The sequence below is a fragment of the Haliotis cracherodii genome, unplaced genomic scaffold, assembly GCF_022045235.1.
Source record: "Haliotis cracherodii isolate W230 unplaced genomic scaffold, xgHalCrac1.p SCAF_4, whole genome shotgun sequence".
In the NCBI taxonomy this organism is placed as follows: Eukaryota; Metazoa; Mollusca; class Gastropoda; order Lepetellida; family Haliotidae; genus Haliotis; species Haliotis cracherodii.
In genome coordinates, this window is record NW_027266297.1 from 37496773 (window position 1) to 37509648 (window position 12876).

Consider the following 12876-nt stretch of genomic DNA (forward strand, 5'->3'; position numbering starts at 1 on the left):
GGTCGTGACAACTGTCCCGTGGATCAAGCATATGTGGCTTCTGCTTATGATAATCTAGAAGCAGTACGAGCTAAATTTCAAATGTTTGAGCAATTAAAGGCAATTCAAAAGAATTATTTACGGCGTGTTGCTGCTCGTCATGCACTGCACGCTCGTGAATGCTTATTTTGACTGTGTGGCTGAATTAAGAGATTTTACGTATGTTTTAGATGGATCCGAGTCCTGACGATAATTCGCCATAGCCATGAGGAAAGGTGGATATATTGACTGACGAATTCGTTCAACACCTTTGTGTTCTGAGCCGATAACCGACGTCTCGCAGCTTCCGAGCTCTGAACACTCCAGTCCATCACTTGATTGCTTGGTTGTTTAACGCCGCACTCAGCAATACTGCAGTTATATGATGGCGGGCTGTAAATAATCGAGCCTGGACCAGACAATCCAGTGATTGATATCATGAGCATCGATCTAAGCAAATGGAATACGATGACATGCATCAATCAAGCCCTCGAGCCTGAGCACCCGATCCCGTTAGTCGCCTCTTACGACAAGCACAGTCACCTTTTTATGGCAAACATGGGTGCTGAAGACCTATTCTCACCTGGATCTTCACGCTTGTGGCATTGTAGGAGTACTGCATGTTGTGCGGCGTCAGGTAACAGACTCAACATGGCGCAATCAATTGATAATAAATCAATAACAATAATAAGTTTGTTATGCTTTTAAGCATGGCGCAACGGATACAATAGATCAGAATACACTTACTCCATATTTTAACAAAGTTCTAGAGGATTAAACAATGTGGCCTTAACACATTTACAGTATTTACAAATAATTCTATGAGCTTTGATATATTAATGAAGTACAATTACATATTGCTATAAACAAGTATTGATAATAACAAAAGGTAAAAGTTTTGTATTTAAATAGACATGAAATTAATATTGATGATAAAAATATTGTTCAAAGTTTGCATAAGAGAAAGTATTTTAATATTTAGCCAAAAAATATATAAGTTGCAGTTTGTGAAATTAATTTGTTACATGCAAATGAAGGAAATGATTTGATATATGTATTATTACAGTTTTTGACATGAATTTATTAAAATCATGCACAGCAAAATATTCACATTTACAAAATACACATCTGTTCAAACAATTTCTTCAAAGCGTCACAAAGTTCATAGTAAGCGCATATCTATCAATAAAGTTTACATTAAAAACAATAATTCACTAATTAAATAACATCCTTTGCTAAAAAGATTTTTGTTAATATGAACAACGAAATTCCTACTCAAAGCACCCAGTAAAACTTTAATACTACATGGCGATAATATGCATGACCCGACAGTACTTTCCTCCCTTTTCTGTCTAATTTACACAGCAATTCAGTAACACATCTTACAGCGACGTAACTTAAACAAGTTAAAGCATACAACAGGAAGACTCTTGTTTAAAAAGTTAGAGGACCGCCTCCGTGGTCTTGTGATAGAGCGTCCACCCGGAGAGCGGAAGGTCCGGGATTCAATCCCCGACAGCGTCATACCAAAGGACGTTAAAAGATGGTACTTGTTGTTACCCTGTCTGGCGCTGGGCATTAAGGGTCTAAAACAAGGACTGGTCGGCTCGGAGTCAGTATACTGTGTCTGAGTGGGGTATTCAAGTGTGCATGCACGTCCCTATATAAGTGCAATAATCTTGGACGCGACATTTAAACCAATTTCACCTCACCTCACAAAGTTAGAGAATATATAATTACATTTGAACAGTAGGATTGTTAGGAAAAGTATATAATAACACATTCTACTTGAAATATACTTACACGATTGCTTATATTTAAGATAAATGACTTAAACAAGACTAGATTGTTTCTGAGTGGCATTATTGACCTTCGACGTTTGCCGTGAAATAACTAAAGACAAATATGAATTAAATTGGCATATATGTGACATAAAACCTACATAATGGTGATGTGTGGTTCATTACGTGAGGCAATCTTCAAACGTTTGTAAAAGATATGATCAACATGGCGCAAGAACGTTCAGGCCGCTGCCAATCAGAAGGTTGCATTCTGCTATCCCGTGAAAGTGGCGTGATCACTGTTCATGTCAGAGTGGTCCCCTATTGACCTTAGACGTCATTAAAGTGTCACATAGAAGCGTTCCTAAAATCCATGCCGAATGCACTTGAATCTTATCAAACTGTTACATGAACAGTGCCCCATGCTTGTCGCAATAACAACGTGTCACCACTCTAGTCGTGTGACGTGGTCGTACCTCGACGGCGTTGATCGTTGCTCATGTTGTTGACCACTAATTTACTTCACCAGATCCGACTATTTACGGGTCGTGATGATATAAACTGCTGGGCAAAAGAAAGTATACTCTAGAAATTAGATTGGACGAAAAACGTTACAAACGTTTTCCAAACGTTACTAGTCTGAAAATAGTCGCCGCGGCACTGGAAACTTGAGGTCCAAATCACAACTATGACACCCGTATCAAATACATCACCATCGATTAACAATTTCTTGTTTGTTTCATGTTTAAGCACCATGAAACATTGGTGAATACTTTCTTGTGCCCGGTAATATTTTGTTGACTGCAGCATAAAACAAGATTCCCCCGCATCCACGAAGAACCCCGTTGATCGAGAGTAATTAGAACCATTTATATAAAGGTCACCTAGGAATGTTCAAAAATCAGAAGAATTAATTTTACTAATTTATTGCAAAATACATATTACCTTTTGATTCCTTGTTATATACTCTTCAAAAAAGGAAACGCAACACGGATATTTTTGCCCATAAAGCCATATTAGCAAACATTCAAGTGAAGGGATTTTGATTGCCTGGCATCTACGTCAATCGAACACTGACAGTTCAACAACATGCCAAGATTAACAGAAGTGCAAAGAAACAACGCTTGCAGGTAGGGTAATCCCGATCAACTGTAGCCAGGGTTTTCAATGTAACGCCGTGCACCATCACAAGGCTAAGGGATCGGTTTCAATAGCATGGGTCAACACGTGATCGGCCATGGTCGGGACGACCAAGAGTAACCACCCCTGCCCAAGATCGCTACATCCGACTGCTCCACCTACGTGAATTAACGACCACAGCCACCTCAACCGCATCCCAAATACCCGGACTTCGACCAGACCGTATGAAACCGTTTAAGAGCAGTAAACTAACGAGCAAAACGTCCTGCTCGACGCGTCATATTAACGACTGCATTGTCGTCGTATGGCCTGGTTCAGCGACGAATCAAGATTTCTCCTTTGTCGAGGGGATGGAAGAGCATGGGTCTACAGATGTCGGGGAGAACGTTACGCCGGAAACTGCGTACAGGAAGTGGATAGGTTTGGTGGTGGTAGCGTTATGATGTGGACGTCTATCTCTAATCATGACAGGACAGGTTTGGTCCATATCCAAGGCAATCTTATGGCTCAACGATACATTAACGAAATTCGACCACCACACGTTCTCCCAATTGCAGCCAACGGCAACGGTGTATTCCAGCAGGAGAACGCTCGACCACATACAGCACGGATCACAAGATCCTGTCTACACAACAACAACAACAACGTTGATGTTCTCCCCTGTCCCTCCAGATCCAGACGGCTACGCAGCAGTTGGATTTTGCGTTGCAGGGCGAGTGGGCTACAATTCCCCATGATCCAGAGCCCCACCTTTTGAAAACCAAATGTAATTTGTTTTAGACAATCCAGCCCACCCCACACCCCACACCCCAATTGAGAGAGCATTTTGATATTTTCGACCCCTCCCTTTTAACAATTCTGGATCCGCCCTTGGTACCATTACGGCATAACACGTCTCCCTCTGGTATCAAGAATCTTTATGTGAAGGTTCAGATAACACAGGACCATATATCAATGTTAATGACTGACCCCGAGAACTCCCCATCCGCATGTTCAACATTCATATAAAAGTCAGATAAGTTACGCCCTAAGAACTTAGATGGCACTTTTGATATGATGCAGTACCACATGGATTGGCATACGAAGTTGGTCAGTGAATCTATTAGCACCTACAGACAGGGTTATATCAGGAAGTTACTTCATGTTTTACTCGTAATGTGTTGTACTTGAGCGTTCTCTTTGCCTTGTTCGTCCATCGATCTTAAATATAAAGGCATGGTCATTTCAAACTTTGTATCGTCGTTTTGTTATGGTCGGTTATGTACACGTTTCAATTTCAGTACAACGCATCCTGACAAACAAGTACACACAGTTCAACATGTTTCTTTCTCATTGAAGTATTGCGTAAGATCGCTATACTCCAAAAACAAATATGACCAAATACTATGTATGTTTTATTATACTTTCACTTTCCCTCCGAAATCCCAGTCGTCTTAGGCACAGCTGTTCGCTGTGGAGAATATCTTACCTTCGTCGTGTCAAAAACCTTTAATAGTGTGTTCGAATCCCACGTTCTCCCTGATCATGTTTCTAGGTTTGTCAGCACCATATCCGTGGTCGTGGGTTTAACCATAGTGAAAAAAACGTCTAAGACCGTTTCTCTCACACCAACATGACACGCTGTGATATATACTGAAATATCCTACAAGGCGGCGTTAAACCCTCACTCGCACACTATGCGTTAATCTCCGTTGCTAGAATATTTTAAAATCACCTTTTGTACCATAAAATATAACATACAGATAAGACATTCGAAATTCAGTTGGAATGGTACCGAGACGAAATAAATGGAATAAAACTAGTTATGATGACGTCCCACAACGAATACTCCACATTTTCTAGATTTATCGATTACCTGGTGCCTTCTGTTAGGGTAATGGCACCAGGTGATCAACTGATAACATGCTTGATGTTTCTCCTTGTATATATCATTAGTATTAAGACAGCACCAATTCATCAAAGCCACCATCGTGTTTCATTATTGATAGGAGGGTTCTGTATCAGTAAATTATCCGTTCCCCCTACGGAATATAAACAAGGCTGTATAGCACGGCCACATTTCCCCAGGCCTTGCATGATTGCTTCATATTTTACGTTACCATGGATACAGATACTCATGTAAATACAGAGCACAATTTCGTTGTTGATATGACTCACATTTCTCGTTTAGATCATGTTATAAAGGGGTAAAATATGCGAAACGGATATCCGCACCCCGAGGGAAGACCGGGACACAGTGGCTGTCGTTATACGAGGAGAAACAAACCCAGCAATGATCCAGCAATATCGCGGCGGGGAACACCAGAAATAGAATTCAGAAGTTGTATCCATTTGTGGAATCGAACCTGGGCTTTCGCCGTTAGGAGCGAAGACTTTAACCACAAAGCTACCCCACCGCCCCTAAATTGAATTCAAATTAAAGTGAGTGAATGTGTTTTTACGTCACAGTCATAAACATCCAGGTGTATAATGGCAGGCAGTAAATAATCGACTCTGATTCAGAAAAAACAGCGACTGACAGCATGAGCAACGATCTACGCAATTCGAGTACGATGACACCCGGTCTTAATGACTAAGCCGCACCCCCTGAGCTGAATCACCGAGCGCTACCACCAGATCTTCTTCAGTCAGCTCTTACGACGAGCAGAGGTAGGGGATGCTGGGGACCTCACCCGTAATCCTCACTCACAGTGTCATCTTTCTCCAGTGTTTCAGTATGCATTAAAGCGACAGAACCCTGTCCATATCCATGAGACATCTCTGCCAAAAGCTTCCGACTATATCTTATGCATGTGTTTATGAATCACTATCAAATAGTGATGAAAACCAGGTGTTCACAAAAAGGTTTCACCCGTCACAAATAAATGCAAAGGCAAGTCAATTGATCACCTGAAAAAACGGGAACATATGGTACAAAACCAATTCTTGTAAAGGCCGACTTGGAAAGAAAGACGCACAACTTGTCATAATTATGATGCTTTTATTTGTTAGAAATAAAAAAAATATAAGTTTTCAAATAATAAGTATAAAAATAACAAAAACAATTATAAAAAAATATAGAATATTCTGAAACAATACATGCAATATAACTAAAAATACATATCAGGTGTTGTGCTGACATCTAGACCTCGCTTGTATCGTCAACCTTTTCCTCTTATCACCTGAACAGGTCGGGACATTCACGAACGTTCTGTCCAGTTGACTGATTAATGTCAACGTCCACGCTACAAGTTTGTTCACGCTGTTGAGTGTCTAGTTCGCATACATGAACACATGTTAATGAACAATGCTAAACAATTTCTAATGTTGATCTTTCATATATGGGAACTTTGTGTTCCGCACATAATCTGTTGAAATAGAATCAAACATAGTATTTTTGAGGCAACAGTATGAGATTGTGTGAGTCGTGTTTTCCAGACCGACAGCGGCATTAAAGTATTGATAGGATATTTTATCAGGATAATACTAAAATGAAGTAGTTTGATTATATTACAACATAAACAAATAAATGAAATAAAAAAAACGAGCAAGTTGAACAACACAGTTAAAACGGAATCACTGCAAACGACGACTGAACATGTGTCTTCATTGTAAATTTCAATTTCAATTGTATTTGTTCAAGTAACTGTCGACTGGCACTGGTTTGTTCTGGGGCTTAAAACACATCCCTACTTTCTCAGACTTTCATTACATTCCTACTTGCGCCAGGCTCCAGCGCGTGTTGAACTTTTGCAATACATGGTACAAGGCGCTAAGCCATTTCACGGGGACCTAAACAAGTTTTTTTATCCATCGGTTGTACGTTTTTAGTACATGTTGATGAGGGCATTAGGAAATGTAGAGCACACATAAGCTTCTGGTTTTTAGAAAAAAACTTTATCAAAGGATTGTCTAAACTTCAGTATGAAATTGTTATCGGTAACATTACATGACACAACATTGTACATATTATTCACTAAGCCTTTACATTTTATACAAAAAAAAATAAATGTAATAGTTATTTTCACAATGTTCTGTCATGTATCGCCGAAGCCGAGTATGACTGTTACACGTCCTCAAATTATAGGATGCAGGTTCGAACCTGCTGGCAACACAAGCTTTCGGACAAAGATCAGAATCATTCACTTGATTGTCAAAATACAGAATAGTTCAGTTAATTCCAAGTGTTCATTATATACCCCCAACTGTCCATTTATAGAAAAATAATGGATCATTTAAAAATAAAGTCATAAATGGGCTTTAATTTAATTCATACTTTCCAGATGACTTTGCTCATCGATTTATACGCCTAAAGTAGACAAGAGCCGACATGCAAGTGAAAAATCTAAATTACATACACATTTAAGCAGGAACAATTAACATGGATAGACTGTCCCTACACCAGGAACAATAAACGGTAAACCTGTCTGAATGCAGCATTAAGAAAACGCAAACCTTCTAGACCAATCAGACGTCTGAGAATTTTTTAGTCACTTTTTTAACAATCCAAATAACAGTTACGAGGATATCCTGCGTTTGCAGCTAAAATTATAATCCAAGGAGGAAAGCTATTAAATAAACAAAAATGAAACAGTAATTTATATAAAATGAATCAAAAACAAAGAATCAAAGTAACTGAAAATACTGACAAGTTGATATCAGCCTGACAATACCAGGTATTCAGGAAAATAAATATCGTCATACCCTTTTGTAAACATATCTTGATTTTATCTGATCTTAATCTACATCGCACTATGCGGTAACTATGTGGTCTTGGACAATAGTATTTAAGAACGAACCAAAAGTACTCTCACAAAAATATTCACAGTGACGAGATCGATCTGAAAAGAAATATGTCAGTTATATATCTTTAATGCTTCTGAGATAGTATTCAGATTCTTTCACGTAAACATTTCTCACAGAGTGGACTTGAAATCAATTGAAATAACACAAAAATTGTATTCATATTATCAATAAATGAAAAAACCATGAGTAACATAGTGGAATTATAACAACGTAAAAAAGAAAAACACAAAGAACAAGTTAACTGAACTCAGTAAAACATTCTTCTCAAGCAAAGTTTGAATATTCCTGGAACCTGTCCATGTAGACCTTCAGCGAGTCAAAGCAGAATTCAAATTGTTCCTGAAATTATATTAAAAACAAACAGTCAGAACTTCTAAACCAAGGTCACTGTAACTGATTATTTATGATTACATTCAGGTTAATGTACACAAAGTTTTGTATTACTGTGTTGTCAGACGTGATAGTTTAATGTAGTGTCAACAGTTTGAACGACATGACCATATGTCTATATTCGGAAACATCTTCTTAAAGCTCTCAAGGTTTGGTCTGATTGCATACCTCCGCCGGTGCATCTGTAAGTGTTTCCGCAGTTGTTCTCAAATGATCATTGACTGTTGTGTCTGATTTAGACATGAGAGCGGAACCAACCACTCGGGGAGAATACATGAATATCTAAGGTCACGATGATACATACTTCGTCATCAATTGAATTGAATTTAACGCCCCTGTATATAGTATTTCAGTTTAACCGGCGTGTCTGCTTTCGGAAAGTCAGAATTAAGTGACTCAGGTCTTAGTAGTATACCCTACTGGTGACAAAAAACATCAGAAGGGCTATGGTGATAACAAACCAAGAATCAGAATCAGAGACAATCTGGGATTCGAACCAACGATCATATGATTCTGTTACGCCCAAATGACGCAAAGAAGGATGTCAGATGTCAAAAACATTAAAGTTTGAAAGCAGTTTACATAATATAAAACCGAGAAATAGCATCAACAGACAATTTGAAAATGAACATGATGATATTAACCAGATTCGATGTGCAGCGAAACATCGAGGGCTCTGTTAACTTGACGATACAACTTTGTGGTTCTGGCAGAATATGCATGAGTACAAAAAGTCCACATCGCCACTACGCCTGTCTCGAACCACGGGTAACTCGAAAATATGTCTATGTGTGGCAATGTATATGATCCAAATAGTAATATAATATTGATTATCTTCATAAACTTGTTGAATGAACGCAACGCCATACCCTGTTAGGAATAACCTGTTTTCTGACAAAACGTATGCTGCGTATCGTCTGCTGGAGGGCAACTTCTTTCTCCAACAGCAGTCGCTGCACTGCGCTGGCCACTACACAGAACAGACCGCTTCGGGTGGCACCGTCCCTGCAACAGAAGAAGGCACCATGTCAGTAATAATATACGCCAGGTGATGACTGAAAACAAAAGGAGATATAGAATGCTGTTGCGGATGAATGTGCAGCCTATAAGTACCTGCAGACAACTAGGAGGGGTGATGTCCCGGTGTTCCACTGTCTGAGAAAGTCGATTAAGCTCAGGAGGCTAGATGGGGATTCCGGAAGTGAACTCTTCTGAGGCCAGGCGGAAGACCGGAACACGGTTACGTCTTTTTCTTCGGTCTGCGTGGAGAAACAAACCCATATTGATCTAAGTGGGTTAGTCAGTTGATGTGCGCTGGGGTCAGTAATACATGTATTCCTGTTTTGTGACGGTGGTCTGTATATAATAGAGTCCCCAGTGCTAGAGAGCAAGAACAACGTCCCACGGAGTGATGACAAACAACCGGCGAGCTCGCACACTGAAACCACATGGGGACACATCCCACTCCGTGCACATCTCATTAGAAAAAAGCAATAAAGTATAATTTGATAAGACAGTCTCTACTTTTTACTTTCCCCCCCTGTGCGTGCGTGCGTGCGTGCGTGCGTGCGTGCGTGCGTGCGTGCGTGCGTGCGTGCGTGCGTGCGTGCGTGCGTGCGTGTTAGTGTTCATACGTAATTCCAGGTTGAAACATGTACAAGGCTGCCAAATATATCTAGCGACCAGGCTCCGTGAATTGTGTTTTTCAATGTTTTTGCTGTGTGCGCGTGCTTGCGTGTGTTTGTGTTTGTGTTTGTGTGTGTGTGTGTGTGTGTGTGTGTGTGTGTGTGTGTGTGTGTGTGTGTGCGTGCGTGCGTGTGTTTGCTACTTGGTTTGCGTGTTGTCGTACGACGGACGTTGCTCATAATACCAATCACTGATTTGTGTCTTGTCCACATAAATATAAGTTGAGGTTCGGCGTTAAAAAACAAACACACAATCATCACACGTCAGTTATAAGTTGCCGTCCAAATCAAAATAGAAACATAAGCCTTTCAGCTCTGCTCATAATACCAATCACTGATTTGTGTCTTGTCCACATGAATATAAGACCCGTGAAGATTCCAAGGTAGAATAGGTCTTCAGCAACCCATACTTGCCATAAAAGGTGACCATGCTTGTCGTAAAAGGCAACTAACGGGATCGGGTGGTCAGGCTCGCTGTCTTGGTTGATGCATGTCATGATCGATGCGTGGATCGAAATACTCATGAGGTCAATCACTGGATTGTCTGGTCCACACTCGGTTATTTTACAGGCCGCCGTCATAGAGCTGGAATATTTCTGAGTGCGGCGTTAAACAACCAACCAACCAACCAACCAACCAACCAACCAACAACATAAATCTAAGTTGGTGTTAGGCGTAAAACAACAAACACACAATCATCAAACGCCAGTTATAAGTTACCGCCAAGGTCAAAATAGAAACAAAAGCCCTTCAGATCTGCTCATAATACCAATCACTGATTTGTGTTTTGTCGACATACACATAAGTTGGGGTTGGGCGTTTAACAACAAACACACTATCATCATACGCCAGTTATAAGTTACCGCCGAGGTCAAAATAGAAACAAAAGCCCTCGTGGATATAACTACTTAGAAGCAACCAGACGCTTAATGTTACACTGAAATATATGTGTAAGGACATATTAGCATTATAGTAATGAGGAACACGTACAAAAACAGAATGTTTGTCTCTACAAAGTTGTACATGTGTCATTCAGCCTTCCAGTGTTGTGGTAAATGATGTTTTCGCATGTAATTAGAAGATTGTCACGAACATGTCACCGCCTTTTCGAGTTTAGTATTTCACACGTCTATATCACTAGACTGCAACTGCATTAAATACTAGATACATAACCTGATAGAAAGTGACGTCTATGAACATAAACCGGGAATACATCTGATCACCGCACGTCATCAGACCGGCTAACATCTGGTGAACATAATGCTTTGTTGGCTACAGTGTTCTACATGGACATGATCAAGTTTACACGGGAACAAGGAACACATAGCAGGATCAACGTGATCAACACAGCATGTGTGTGTGTTTGCGTGTTGGTTGTGAAATTGTACAAGCTTGGTTCACATTACTATCCTCCATCACCAAACCTAGTTTCCTCTTTAATATCGGCACGACCGATCAGTTACTACCATCCATCGCACAAGCTTCCTTGTTATATGGGTGTAGAATTTCTGTACCTACTTGTAAATATACCACCAAAACATAACGAGTCTCGATTAACCAGTAAGTCATGCATACTTAATTGCACAAGGATGTATATTATCGTTGACACGACAATCACCGCGTTTCAGTTTTATCAGTCCGAGACATGCTTCCTTGTTGATCTGAAACCGTCATGGTCCTTGTGGATATCCTTGTCAAGTGATAATATTCTGTAATTTCAGCATCTGTCATTCATCATTGTTAATATACTTGGAGATTGAATTGTCTCTTTAAGGTAGATAACGATGTTCAAGTGACAGTGTTAATGTTCCACTTCGCATTCCACACATGAACTATAGGAAAAACCCCACGAGTGGGAGTTGTTTATCTTACAATAAAACACTGCAGGGAGAATAAGCCATGAGGGGTGCAACGTCGAGAGGATTAATATCCCTGCAAGGTTTTATTGTACGATAAACAATGACCACGAGTCATATATTTGTTATATGAGATATCAACACCAGGTAGAGCCTCTTTAAGGGTGACGATAAATTGTACAAGCTTTAAAAATATTTACCCAAATTCTAATAATGATGACTCCCCAAATAGAATCCGGACATGTCGGTCAAGTCTATTTTACGAACAGGTGGGTTAAGTTGGGTAGTTCTCACGTCGATTATCTGTACCTTTTCTCCCAATACCGATTGTCATATCTCTCCCGCTGTATGTGTTTATCTGCGTAGCCCAGCTACGTATATGGGGAACAACTTACTAGACACTAGGAATCCTCTAAAAAATAACGTCGTCCAATATATGACGTTATCAAGTTGCGAGCGCATATTGGAATCTCCAGAAATGAAGTCATGATAGAACAATGTTTTATTGCGAATTAAAACACATCTGTGACGTCATTCTATTGTTTGAACGCTCCATTACTTTTCAGGAACGGAGAGCTGTTTGTCAACTATACATTATCCTGAACCAACATTCGAATTAATTTCCACTTAGGACAGAAGAGTAAATTATTTCAGTTTCTTTCCCAAAAGCAGGGATTCGAACCCGCATCGTTTGATCTGATATCGTTCAATTTTCAACCTCAGCTGCGGCGGCACATGAATGAATCGTGTGAAATTAACTATTAAATATTTTCATAATTTTCCAGACCGCTTAAAAGCTCAAAATAATATGTATAAAGTATTGTGTTAGAGCAGGTTACCTACAACAGTGTTCATATTTACAGTAATAAGATAAACCTTTGACGAGAAATTCAAATCAGGTAATATATATATCCTTGTTCGGGGCTCTATATTTCCTATTATTCCCGTCAGCATGTATTGACAATATGGAAGCAATTGATAAATACTAGTTTAGGACCCAACAAAATTATGAAAAGCCGTGTACCATGCATTGTAAATGTCAGCTCGCGATGAAGCTTGGTGCACGTGCTACAGCGGCAGAGAACGCATTCTTCGTGCAATACGCAAGGGCGACTCACGCAGTATAAATACAGACAACAAAGCGTTCTGGTATATCTTTCAAATATTTTCCACAACAGAATATTTTGTCAAAGTGTAAAAGTAGGGATGAGTTTTAGGTAG

General features: G+C 39.7%; 1 protein-coding gene across 1 annotated transcript in view; it reads right to left on the bottom strand.

Moving 5' to 3' along the window:
- Positions 1-7924: 7924 nt before the first annotated feature.
- Positions 7925-12876, bottom strand: part of LOC139478246 (multiple epidermal growth factor-like domains protein 10) — a 55181-nt gene continuing 50229 nt past the window's right edge. Inside the window, exons 35-37 of the mRNA XM_071260666.1 lie at positions 9228-9373; positions 8984-9119; positions 7925-8063 (exon numbers count right to left, since the gene is read on the bottom strand). Of these exons, the coding sequence (XP_071116767.1) occupies positions 7989-8063; positions 8984-9119; positions 9228-9373 (357 nt within the window). The 3' untranslated portion in view covers positions 7925-7988. The remainder of the gene's footprint in view (positions 8064-8983; positions 9120-9227; positions 9374-12876) is intronic.